Source organism: Pinus tabuliformis, chromosome 1_1, assembly GCF_031772625.1.
Source record: "Pinus tabuliformis cultivar Carrire ecotype Pingquan chromosome 1_1, CPIR1, whole genome shotgun sequence".
Lineage (NCBI taxonomy): Eukaryota > Viridiplantae > Streptophyta > Pinopsida > Pinales > Pinaceae > Pinus > Pinus tabuliformis.
The window spans coordinates 710,446,594-710,459,234 of NC_142297.1; the positions used below are offsets into that span (position 1 = coordinate 710,446,594).

Consider the following 12,641-nt stretch of genomic DNA (forward strand, 5'->3'; position numbering starts at 1 on the left):
CAACATCAAGGAAGATTGTGAAGGAGTATGTAATGGATGTGCTTTGGGAAGGAGTACAAGGAAGCCTTTTACAAGTAATGACACAAGGTCTAAAGAAATATTAGATCTTGTTCATTCCAATGTATGTGGGTCAATGTCTAACAAATATCTTGGAGGCCACCTTTATTATGTGACCTTCATTGATGATCATTCTAGAAAGACATGGCTCTACCTTCTCAAGACAAAGGATGAAGTATTTGAAAAATTCAAGGAATTTAGATCTGAAGTGGAGACCTTAACCGAAAGAAAGATAAGGAATTTGAGATCCGATTATGGTGGGGAATACACTTCAAAAGAACTAATTGCATATTGTAAAGAAGTAGGTTTTACGAGGGAGCTCATTGTTCCCTATAATCTCGAGGAGAATGGAGTTGTAGAAAGGAAAAATAGAACAATTGGAGAATGTATACGAATCATGATATTTGATCAAGAGCTACCGAATTTTCTATGGGGAGAAGTTGCACTGACAACAATATATATACAAAATAGAAGTCCTCATAGAATCCTTGATAATATGACACTGAAAGAAGCATTCGGAGGGAAGGCGCCATGTGTGGAACATCTCCGAATATTTGGGTGTGTCACATTTATCTATGTTCCAAAAGACAGGTGAAGTAATTTAGGTTCTACAAGTATAAAACAAATCTTTGTTGGCTACAGTGTTTCTTCAAAAGCATATAGGATCTACATCAAGGAAGGAGGACAAATTGAAGTTAGCAGGGATGTTATATTTGATGAAAATCATGCCTACAAAAGATCCAAGGATATTCCAATCGATTTTGATGACAAATATATACCATTATTTGAAGAAGAAGAGCATCATGATAAGACAACTGCAAACTAAGAAGAAGGACCAAGTGATCCTATTCAACCTATAATTATTCTCGAAACAAAAGGGAGGCCAAATTGACTAAAATCTACACTCGAAGATGTCGAAGGACAATGGGGCCACTAAAGGAACTTTTAGAAAAAGCAAAAGACCAAAGAGGTATTTAGGATATGCAACATATATGACAAAATTGATAGAGGCTAAACCTACTACTTTTGAAGAAGCTGCTCATCAAGAAGAATGGAGGAAGACGATGCAAGAAGAATATCAATCTATCATGAAGAATGGGGTTTGGGAAATCGTTCCTAGGCCAAGTGACAAATTGGTTGTCACCTCAAAATGGATTTACAAAATCAAACATGCTATTGGTGGAAGCATAGACAAATATAAAGCTAGATTCGTTGCAAGGGTTTTTCCCCAAAAGGAAGGCATAGACTATGAAGAAACCTTTGCTGCTATTGCGAGGTATACTACTATAAGATCATTGGTTTCTCTAGCTTCTACTATGGGATGGAATATCCATCAAATGGATTTCAAAACAACATTTCTAAATTGAACCATTAATGAAGAAGTATACATTGAACAACCAGAAGGTTTCAAAATTAATAGCAAAGATACATATGTTTGAAGACTCAAGAAAGCTCTATATAGCTTGAAGCAAGCTCCTAGGGCATGGTATGCAAGAATGGATGCATATCTCTTAAGAATTTGGTTCGTCAACGGTTCTACAGATGCAAAGCTCTACATCAAGGTGGTAAAGAATGAACTAATAATTAGACTACTATATGTGGATGATTTGTTTATTATAGGTGTGGAGCGCAGAATATAAGAATGCAAGAAATTGCCGGCAGCTAAATTCGAAATGAAAGACCTGGGATTTATGTACTATTACTTGGGTTTGGAAGTCTGGCATAAACTCTAAGAGATATTTCGGTCAAGGTAAACACATAATAGAGATATTGCAGAGATTCGATATGATGGATTCCAAGCCTATGACTACTCCCATGATCACTAATGTTAAGAAGTTGAGAAGCTTCGACTCTAGTATTGTCGATCCTACTAGCTATCGCAAGTTGGTGGGTTCTTTGATGTACTTGGTAAATACAAGACTTGATATATGTTTTGTTGTAAATTTTCTTAGTCAATTTCAACTGTAGCCTCGTCATGACCATTGGATAACTGCTAAGCATATTTTGAGATATCTACGTGGTAGTATACATCACTGCCTTAAATATGATGGAAAGGTAGTTAAGTTGACAGGTTTTACAGATTCTGATTGGGGTGGCAATGAGAGTTATGGAAGGAGCACTACCAGTGGATGTTTTAGTTTGAGATCTGCAATGATTTCATAGATGAGTAGAAAACAAGATCCTGTTGCATTATGTAGTGCTAAAACAGAATATGTTGCTGCACGTAAAGTAGGAAAGGAACCTGTTTGGTTAAGAAAACTTTTGTCATATTTTTTTGGAAAGCCTCTGGATCCTACAATTATAAATTGTGATAATCAAAGCAACATCAAGATGTTCGAAGACCCTGTATTCCATGCAAGGATGAAGCATATCAACAACAAATACCACTACATTAGGAGCTTGGTACAAGATGGGGTCGTGAAGCTAAAATATATTCCAACAAATGAACAAGTAGCTGATGTGTTGACGAAGTCTCTTTCAAATAAGAAGTTTGAATATTTTAGAAGCATGCTTGGGTTGGTTGATATTACAGATCTAGTTGATAGGGAGAGATGAAGCATCTAATGGCAGATGCTTGGAAGGACATATGGCTGACCTATGTGTTGATGTATAGATCCTGAAGGAGGGTGGCATTGGTCATGGTGCTCCGTCCTTAGATACGAGCCTAGATCCCTGGGTCGGTGGTATAGCTTAAAATCCTGATGGTACCTAGAATTGGTTGAGGCTTGAGTCCCCTTAGTTCCATCCAGATAGATTACCTTGGTCAGGTATCTAGTCCGCAACACCGAGTGTGCTAGAACTCCGAATTCAAGCTTCGGTGATCCATATCATAATGTATAAAGAATTTTTCGGAAGAAGTCACATTGAATATTTTGGTTGACGCGTTTCGAACCAACAAGTGTGGTTCATCTTCATGACACGATGAAGAAACAAATCCAGGAAGAAGGTTAAATAGGGAGATAGGTCAACCTAATAGCTAGAAGAAAACGTGTATGTTTGACTCGAGGAGGGAGAGGGGACATGTTTAATAATAATATATATATCAACTTGTTAACGACTATATCTGATTAGGGTTAATAATATTCGATTCTTTTTACTTTATCAATATATATATATATATATATATATATATATATATATATATATATATATATAACTAAAGATTAAAACTGATAATGAAGATTAAATATATAATATTTATATATAAAAATAATAATAATGATTATTGATAAAACTAATACTAATAAATAATATTAATATTAAATTATATATATATATATATATATATATATATATATATCACTATATATTAAAAACTAATAATAAAGTAATTATAATGTTACTAAACATTCGTATTAATATTAAAATTACTAATATTTATATATTTTATTTATCAACTTATATTTGATTAGGGTTTTAATAATATTTAATTCCTTTTATTTTATTATATATATATATATATATATATATATTAAAGATTAAAAACAATATTGAATCTATAATATTTACACAAAAATATTTATAATGCTAATACTAATTCTATCAGAATGTTAATACACACACACACACACACACACACACATATATATAAAGATTAAAAACCAATAATAAATTAATTATAATATTACTAGTATTGATGATAATACTAATAATGAATCCATACAGGTGAGGATAGTTTTAAATAGAGGAGGAATGACCTGTTATAGAGTTTTATGAACCCTATAACAGGTCATTCCTCCTATATTTAAAAATAATACTAATATTTATATTAAAAAAAACAAAGGGGAACAAAAGGATGGAGAGAATTAAGAAGAGGGCGGGAATCCAACAGCTACTAATTTTCCAGCTGTCATCCCTATTAATATTACTGGAAGACCTCTCAATTTCAATGGCTTCCCTAAACTTACAATGATGGAAGTTAGCGATAATCCTAGCCTCCTCAATGCATATATGATGCTTAGTCTTCTCTGCATGTTCGGCTAAAGCTGAGGATTTGGTCCTCCTGTGCTTAATATCAGTAGCGTGTTCCTTAAGCCTCTGGTTAATAGTTCGACCAGTTTCACCGATGTATGAGGTTCCACATGAACAAGGGATGATATAAACACCTTTCATATACATAGGGTTCACTTGGTCTTTAACAGACGTAAGGGAACTCTTAATGGTGCTAAGGGGTCTAAAGGTCGAGGGAATATTATGCTTCTTCAGGATTCTCGCAATCTTGTCTATCGTCCCTTGGATGAAGGGGAGGTGGACTCCTGAACTGCGATCATTTACGATGGAGTGTGAGGTCAATGGTTGCCTTCCTTTTCTTGATGTCCTCATTTCTAGGAAAGCTAATGGATCTTTCTCCCATGAGGTATATGGAAAGAAGACTCACACTAAGCAGTATCTTCATGCCAATTCCCATCATTTTCCTGCTCAGAATATAGGTGTTCTCAGCACGTTAGCCACTTGTGCTCTGAGAATTTCTGATGAAGACCACTTTTCTAAAGAAAAGTCCCATCCCCTTAATGTTTTTGTCTTCTATGTGTCCTTTGGAAGAGGCCAAGTTCTCTTTATGTAGGCTTTGTTGGGCTTCCAAAATAGGTTGACATCTCTTGGTAGACCGACTTGATGAAGTTTCTAGGCTGTCTTGACAAATTTTAACAATTTATTTGCTACAACAAATACCAAATAAATCACACTGCAACCTTCAGAAATAAAATTGTGGAAAAATAGTAGCGCTGGAAATTGAGAAAATACTAGCACACACACACACACATACACATAAAATTGACGCCAGCATTTTTGGACAATTGTCCCTGGAAAAACCCAACGTGGGAAATCTAGTGCTGACGCTGAGGGTTTTTTTATTAAGTAGCAGTGAGAAATTTCGAGTTCAATAAACTGGATGCTGAATCTAGCAATCCTACAGAGAAAACTACTGGCAAAATTCTAGTGAGGAATTTTCCTCACCCAAGGGCAAAAATCCGAGCTCTGACTGTAGCCAAGTGAGCCATCCAAACTGTCTTTGCGCTAGTTTGTGTCACCCTAGCGCAATATCTGCCACGCTCAGCCTAAATCAACTCCTCTTGTAGTTGTCTTGTCTGCCACTGGCTAAGAAACTATCTCTCTGGCCTTCTGGAACCCTTTCCTAGCCTTTGGAATTGAAACTCAGTTTCTCTCCAGCTAAATCGAACTTTCCTCTAGAGGCTTCTGTGCAGCTGTTGCGTCAGCCTGACTGTGGTACTTCTACTTCTTTGCAAATGCACTCGCTGGATTTGGGAAACTTCCTCCAGCCTCATTGTCCCTACCCCTCACTCATGGCTTCAATCTCTATCTCTCAGGCATCAGACTGTTGCTACTTTGGAAATCAATCTGCCAAGGAAATCGAACTTTTGGTGTTCTGGTGTGTCTTCTCCAAGTGCCCATCGACTTCCTCTTGTAATCCTTTGTTGGGACTCCAACGACCAAGATTAAATCTTAGTCGATGGCTAGGATCATCTTGAAGTCGATCCCTGTGAGTTTTTGGACTATTCTCACCTTGACTTAATTAATTTTGACTAATTAGCCATATTCCCTAAGTTTAGACTTAGGAAATATTTAAAAACTGACTAATAATCTAATTATGTCATATCTAGGTGGAAATTCCAGAAACGATTTCTGGGTTTTGTAAATTTCATGTATTCTAGCCTCTCCACCAAATTTCATGGCTAGAACATATCTGATGCTACAAAAACTAACACTCCCTCTTAACAAGGAATGTGTTCTAATGTTGCACACCCTTTCACAACACCATGTCTCTGTATCACCTCCTGCCACGCTGCCGTTGTTTGGCTACTGTGACCGCCTGCCACTGCCCACCAACCCCTGCACAATTCTGATGCGACATCTGTGTTGCTGCTGACCTTGCTGTATTGTTGCCAACATTGCATCTGCACTGAAACTCTGTCGTTGTTGTAACTACAATATTTGCAATTGGAAAACATCCAAACTACTGAGTCAACTATGTTCAGTATGATGTATTTGTCACCTGAGCCTTTGACTGCTACTAGCCTCTGCACTGTCTCTGAAGAATCTGTGCTGTTGATGAGTTTGCTCTGTGGCACTCTGCACTGTTGCCAACTCTGCACTGCGTTCTCCAGTATCTGATTGCTACTAGTCTGCAACTGTCAATTAGGTTTTGATTGCACCTTTGACATTGATCCATCCTGCTAGTAAACACTGTGGGCCCCTGTAGCCATGCAATGATCCATTAGGTGGACTCCTCACTGGACCCTACACAAGTTTGTACCTCTCTGGGGCTACAACTCCAAGTCACCCCACCTCACTCTTGGAGGTATATCGATGAACATCGCAAAGTCTTCCTCCAACCTGCAGGATAACCTATCTATCTCATCACGTGCTGTTGCCTGGTCCTGCTTCTCCTGCTTGTCCTTCTTTTTGAGAGGACATTGGTTAGTGTAGTGGGCAAACTCGTCACACCTGAAGCACTCGACCTTAGACAGGTCCTTTTTCTTCTTCTTCTTCTGCTCCCCTTGTGCTTGACTAGGGCCCTTGGATGCAAGAGCCACATTCTCCTCCTCACTCTTCACACCCTTGCTGTTGCTACCATTGATGGTGCTCTTCAACGGAGCCCTTCTCAACTCTTCTTGCTGCATATCGGACCACATCATGTCCCTCCTTGGCAAGGTATCTCTCCCCAAGATACTTTGGATGAATACCTGCCAATCCTCTGAGACACTATTCAGTGCCAATCGTACAAGCACCATGGGTTGAGGTGTTGATCCAATAGCTGCCAGCTGATCTCAGACTTCCTTAATTCAAGTGAGAAAGGCATCTATCCTCTTGCCCTTTTGCATCCTCGTGCTCCTTATCTTCTCCTGGAGGTACATCTTCCGCTGCTCGAAATAACTCTAAAATAGCTCAGATAAGGCATCCCACATCTCTTTGGTTGTTGCCTTATCTGCCACATGTGATATGAGATGATACAAGACTCCATCCAAAATCATCCCCTTGGCCTTTGCCATTTCCTTTCTGTACTCCTATTGATCGACATTCTGGGGTACTGTTACGACACTCTCTGCATAGGGCTTCATACCATATCCATGCAGAAGGAATAACTATTACGACACTCTCTGCATAGGGCTTTAGACCATATCCATCTAGAAGGAATAACATCTTTTCCTTTTAGATGACATAGTTGGAGGCACCTTTCAATTTGTCTTAGTCCCTAAGCCCAACTGTGGCCATCTCTGATTTGGTTTAGAAACTCCGTCTTCCTCTGCTCGACTGCTACTCTGCTACTCACACTCCCTCCTGGAATGCGCTGTTATGCTAACTGCTACTCCCAATCTGCAACTGGGAAAATGAGATTTCTTGGCTAGAAATCCTTTGAGAGAAATTTCCCTCTGTGTGTGTGCTTTCCTCTTCCACCCAATGGTAGTTTTGCTGCTGCAAAACCATCTGCGTCCAACCAAGGAATCCTCTCAGCGAGAATCTGAGCTGTAGTTGCTCCCTCTGACTGTTGGAATCACTATCCCGGGCTATTCGACTTTTTTGCCAACCTGCAACTGAAAATCGAATTGTTGCCCCAACAACTCGGTCTGCCTGTCAATGAACTGCGCTGCCTCTGAAAATTTCGGCTTGCTACTCCCTCTGAGCAACAAAATTCTCTCCTCCGCTTCTGAGCTTCTCGGATGATCACTTACGCTTTGATACCATGTGAAAATTTCAATACTGAAATCCTATTGCAGCAACTAGAAAATATTCTTCTACTTGTTAATTAATTTTAACAATTTATTTGCTACAACAAATACCGAGTAAATCATTTTGCAACATTCACAAATAAAATTGCGGAAAAATAGTAGCATTGGAAATTGAGAAAATACTAGCACATACATAAAATTGACACCGTTATTTTTGGACAATTGTCCTTGGAAAACCCCAACTTGGGAAAACCGGTGCAACAACTTGGTGTTTTTATTATTAAGCAACAATGAGAAATTTTGAGTACAATAATCTAGATGCTGAATATGGCAATCCTATTGAGAAAAATACTGGCAAAATTCTAGTGAGGAATTTTTCTCACCCCATAGGCAAATCTGGGCTTTGACTATAGCTCCAAGTGAGCTGTCCAAACTGTCTCTGCGCTGGCTTGTGTCACCCTAGCGCAGTATCTGCCACGCTTAGCCTGAATTTCAATTAACTGCTCTTGTCGCTGTCTTGTGTGCCATTGGCTTAGAAACTGTCTCTCCGGCCTTTTGGAGCCCTTTCCTGACTTCTGGAATTGAAACTCGATTTCTCTCTAGTTAAATCGAATTGCCCTCTAGAGGCATCTGCGCAGCCCCTGCGTTAACCTCAATGTGGTACTTCTGCCTCTCTGTAAATGGACTCGCTAGATCTGGAAAACTTCTTCCAGCCTCACTGCCCCTGCTCCCCACTCATTGCTTCGATTGCTGGCTCTCCTGCAGCTGACTGTTGCTACTCTGGAAATCAATCTACCAAATAAATCAAACTTTTGGTGTTCTGGTATGTCTTCTCCAAGTGCCCATCAATTTCCTCTTATAATCCTCTGTTGGGATACCAACGACCAAGATTAAATCTTAGTCGATGGCTAGGATGATGTTGAAGTCGATCCTTGTGAGTTTCTAGACTATTCTCGCCTTGACTTAATTAATTCTGATTAATTAGCCATATTCCCTAAGTTTAGACTTAGGCAATATTTAAAAACCGGATAATAATCTAATTAAGTCACCTCTAGGTGGAATTTCGAGAAACAATTTCTGGGTTTTGGAGAGCTCATGTATTCTAGCTTCTCCACCAAATTTCATGGCTTGAACACAAAAACTAACAACCTCATTTTTTCTCATAAACAAATTATACCAAGAGTTTGCTTGACAATTTCAGAATGATAGACTGGAAAAATTGTTGTTTGCATTTATGGAGGAAGGGTTGAAACTTTCAGCCGACATCGACTTTAAGGCAATTAATTTGTCAATATACATGTAACTAGTGGTTAACTTGATATATCTTACAACCACTAGACTTGCTTTGAGTTTAGTTGTGAGCACCATTTCCAGATTCCTGACAGTGCCAAAGGTGGAGGGCTAGATTGTGGTGAATTATTTGTTGAGATGTGTGAAAGGGAAATTTGATTTCAACATTCTGCACAAGAGAAGGAAAATCCCTTGATTGTCTGGGTATACATATTCAGATTGGGTAGTTCTGTTGATGATAGAAAATCCATTTTTGGACATGTTTTCAGACTTTGCATGGGTGCAGTCACATGGTTCAACAAGAAACAACATGCAGTAGCCCTTTCATTGATAAAAGTAGATTATCGAGGAACAGTGAAAGGAGCATGTGAGTTACTTTGTCTGCAGAAGATGCTTTCAAATATGCAGATGTAGCAAATAGAGGCAACATCCTATTATGTGACAGCCAAGGGGTGATTAAACTTGCCAAGAATCTAGTCTTCCATGAGCGAATCAAACATGTTGAAGTGTATTGCCAGTTCATCACATAGTTTGTAGAGGATGGATCTATTGAGCTGTAGTATGGTCCCATAGGGGACCAAACTGCAGATGTTCTCATGGTCTTTGGGTACTGAAAAATATGTAAAATTCTAGGATAATCTTGGTGTAGTTAATGCCTTCACCATTAAGGGAGGGTGTTAAAGTAAATATTAGCATATAATGGTCAATTAGGGATTAGACTTGGGCATTAATAAAGTCAATTTAACTTCAATTTATTTTATGCTGTTATGCCTTATTTCACTTTAATATGTTTCTTGGTGAATCCCACATTCCTAAAGTGGATTGATTTGTCTTGCTTGTAATCCTAAATAAGAAGGCTTATGATTTCTCATTATGAATTACAATATGGAGTCCAGAGAACTCTTTCAAGTTATCTTGGTTTCTTACATTGTTGATTTCCATAATAGAAGGGTCATCTCTCATATATATATATATATATTATTAATTTCCATGAGAAATATCTTTATATTCCATGTGAGGAATATACATGTTTCGGTCCTTGAGGGACTTTGAGAGAACATGACTGGATGCCATTACAGGATATACTTATTATGAGCTCAATTGACAAGGATCATCTTTAGTTATTCTGATATGATTGATTAGTTATGAAGTTTAGGAATCTAGGAATGTGACGGAACTACTAATTAGAATCTTAATATCCTTTTTGTATTCCACAAAATGGAAAAAATAATGAAATTAGTTTCCATCTTAAATTAGCCATCCCTGGTTTTGAGTGAAATCAAGTTAGAAGTTAAAAAACCTTTTATGGGTATTACTTCTTTGTTAAATGTTATGATTAGCATTCATTTACTGTTCTCATGTTTTAACATGGCATCTGTATTCTCTGAAGTCTTTATATTGATGTATGTCTTCTTGCCCTTTTTCTTAATGTTGGTCCTTAACAACGTTTTAAGATTCTTTTGTTTGTTAACTGGTTGTGTTTTTTATCACTTATTTTGTATTACTATTACCATCTTTGTGCGAGACATAATGATGATAAGCTCTGTTAATACAGTTGTTTTAAGTTTCATGTTATAAATTATGTCCTGTTGTCTATTGTGTGTCAGAATTTTGTTAGTATTTACTGTGATATACAAGCCCGTAAGAAATAATGTAGATAAATTCTATGTTTTGTTTTGGCTTTGATTCATAATGTGAGTGCTTATATAGACTGCTTGACAAATGTGTTCCTTGAAAATGATTGCAGATAGAACAATATGATCGTTTGCTTTCAAATAAACTCTACCACATTCTAGGTAGTGAAGAAAGAAGCTTATGAGGCTTGATGGGCAAATTAAAACAGGGCATTTCAAATTGCTTCTTGATGGGGAATGCGGAGGTCAAGCTTCGCTTCATTGTGAAGATGTTCAATTGTCTCTTTGAACAACTGCTCTCTAAAGCTTTCAATGATAACGGGCAGGACACGAATGGCAGTAAATAAAATTCATGAGTGCATTTTGATGGGCATCAGTCAATTTTTGTTGGTCCTTGAAAGTGATTGCAGGTAGAACAATATGATCGTTTGCTTTCAAATAAACTCTACCACATACTAGACAGTGGAGACAAGCCCATGAAGGTTTAATGGGCAAATCAAAACAGGGCATTTCAACTTGCTAGTTGATGAATGTGGAGGTCAAGCTTCACTTCATTGTGAAGATGTTCAATTCTCTATGTGAACAAGTTCTCTCTAAAGATTTAAATGATAAAGGACAGGAATGAGGACAAGCAGTTTGTCGTGAATTAAAAATTCACGACTGCAAGCGAATGTGCAATTGGTTAGATATGGTTGTTCCACTAGCCTATGGTTGGAGTGTTTTTCTCTTATACCAGTGGTATAAATAGTTCTTGTTTATACTTGAAATTCTGTAATTATAAAATATATATTGATTGATAGAATAATTGATAAAATGATGATGTTATAAGTGAGCTTTGTGATGGTTTACTTATAGCATTGACTAGTCATGAGTTGGAGTATGTACACTTTTTCATTAACTAATTAACTCATTATTGTTTATTATTATTACTATGTTTATAATAGTTAACATGTCATTCGTGGCACTTAAACATGTGGAAAGGATAACAAGCATTGCTCACAACGACTTAAACTAAGCCCAATTGACTTGAATTTGGTTTTTATTTTTTTTATTTTTTTTTTTAATTCTGTTCTCTGCATTTTCAATTTTCTTTATCCAAGGAAAAGAATAATTATAATCATTTATATGAATATACATGTTGCTATCCCCTAAGGAGCAGACACACAAGCTTCTCAAGCTGACCTTGACCTTATTGACAACGGTTATTCTTTCGTCGTATGTAAATTTTGACTTACCTTCACACAAACAGAATCTAGTGCTACTTGCACTGACCAAAACTTTGTTAAACTGCTATTTTTCAAAATTGATAAGTCCTTTGAAGATAACTTCTACTGAATTTACATGAAATTCCATAAATGTGGTTTCTTGACCAACCTGGAATTCATAAAATCCAAAGGATCTTGGATTCATTGAGAATGCCTCCTTTGGTAGCTCGTCAGCTTTCTGATTCAACTCTAGGAGGTCCATTGGAAAGTTGTAAAGTGTTATAAATTTCTTGTAGTAGGGGGCCAAGGCAATTGTTTACAATTGCAATTTTCTTGCATGCCCAATCAATCGCTGTTTTAGAACCCCGATAGCTTGAATATTGTTTATTCCGTCCTTGATTCCAAGATAAAGGAGACTCCATAAAGCAGAAAATTCTTCTTTAATGTTGTTGCATTTTCCTTGCATGAACAAGTATGAAAATATGATTTTGATTCACGAATAAAACTGCCCCAACCCCACATCTGCGTGAGTCTCCTTGGTTTGCACCATCAAAAAATCTTCAAGGAATATCAAAGTTGATTTGGGGGAAGACTGAAGCACAATGTTTCTTTGCCTTGGTGTCCATTCCTACCACTTCGGTCATGGGTGGCTCTTCCAGATTTGGATTTACTGTTGAGGCTTTTGAAGTCTTTCTTTTTAGAGAAGGCTTGGTCTGAGGAATCTCCACATTATGATCCAAATACATTAGATCTTCAGGTAGCTCAAT

General features: G+C 37.4%; 1 protein-coding gene across 1 annotated transcript in view; it reads left to right on the forward strand.

Annotated features, from left to right (window-relative positions):
* The window catches only part of LOC149215501 (kinetochore protein NUF2 homolog), a 104,575-nt gene extending 93,078 nt beyond the window's left edge, over nt 1-11,497 (forward strand). The window contains exon 11 of the mRNA XM_089391096.1: nt 10,783-11,497. Coding sequence (XP_089247222.1) covers nt 10,783-10,854 — 72 coding nt within the window. The 3' untranslated portion in view covers nt 10,855-11,497. The remainder of the gene's footprint in view (nt 1-10,782) is intronic.
* The last annotated feature ends 1,144 nt before the right edge of the window (nt 11,498-12,641 follow it).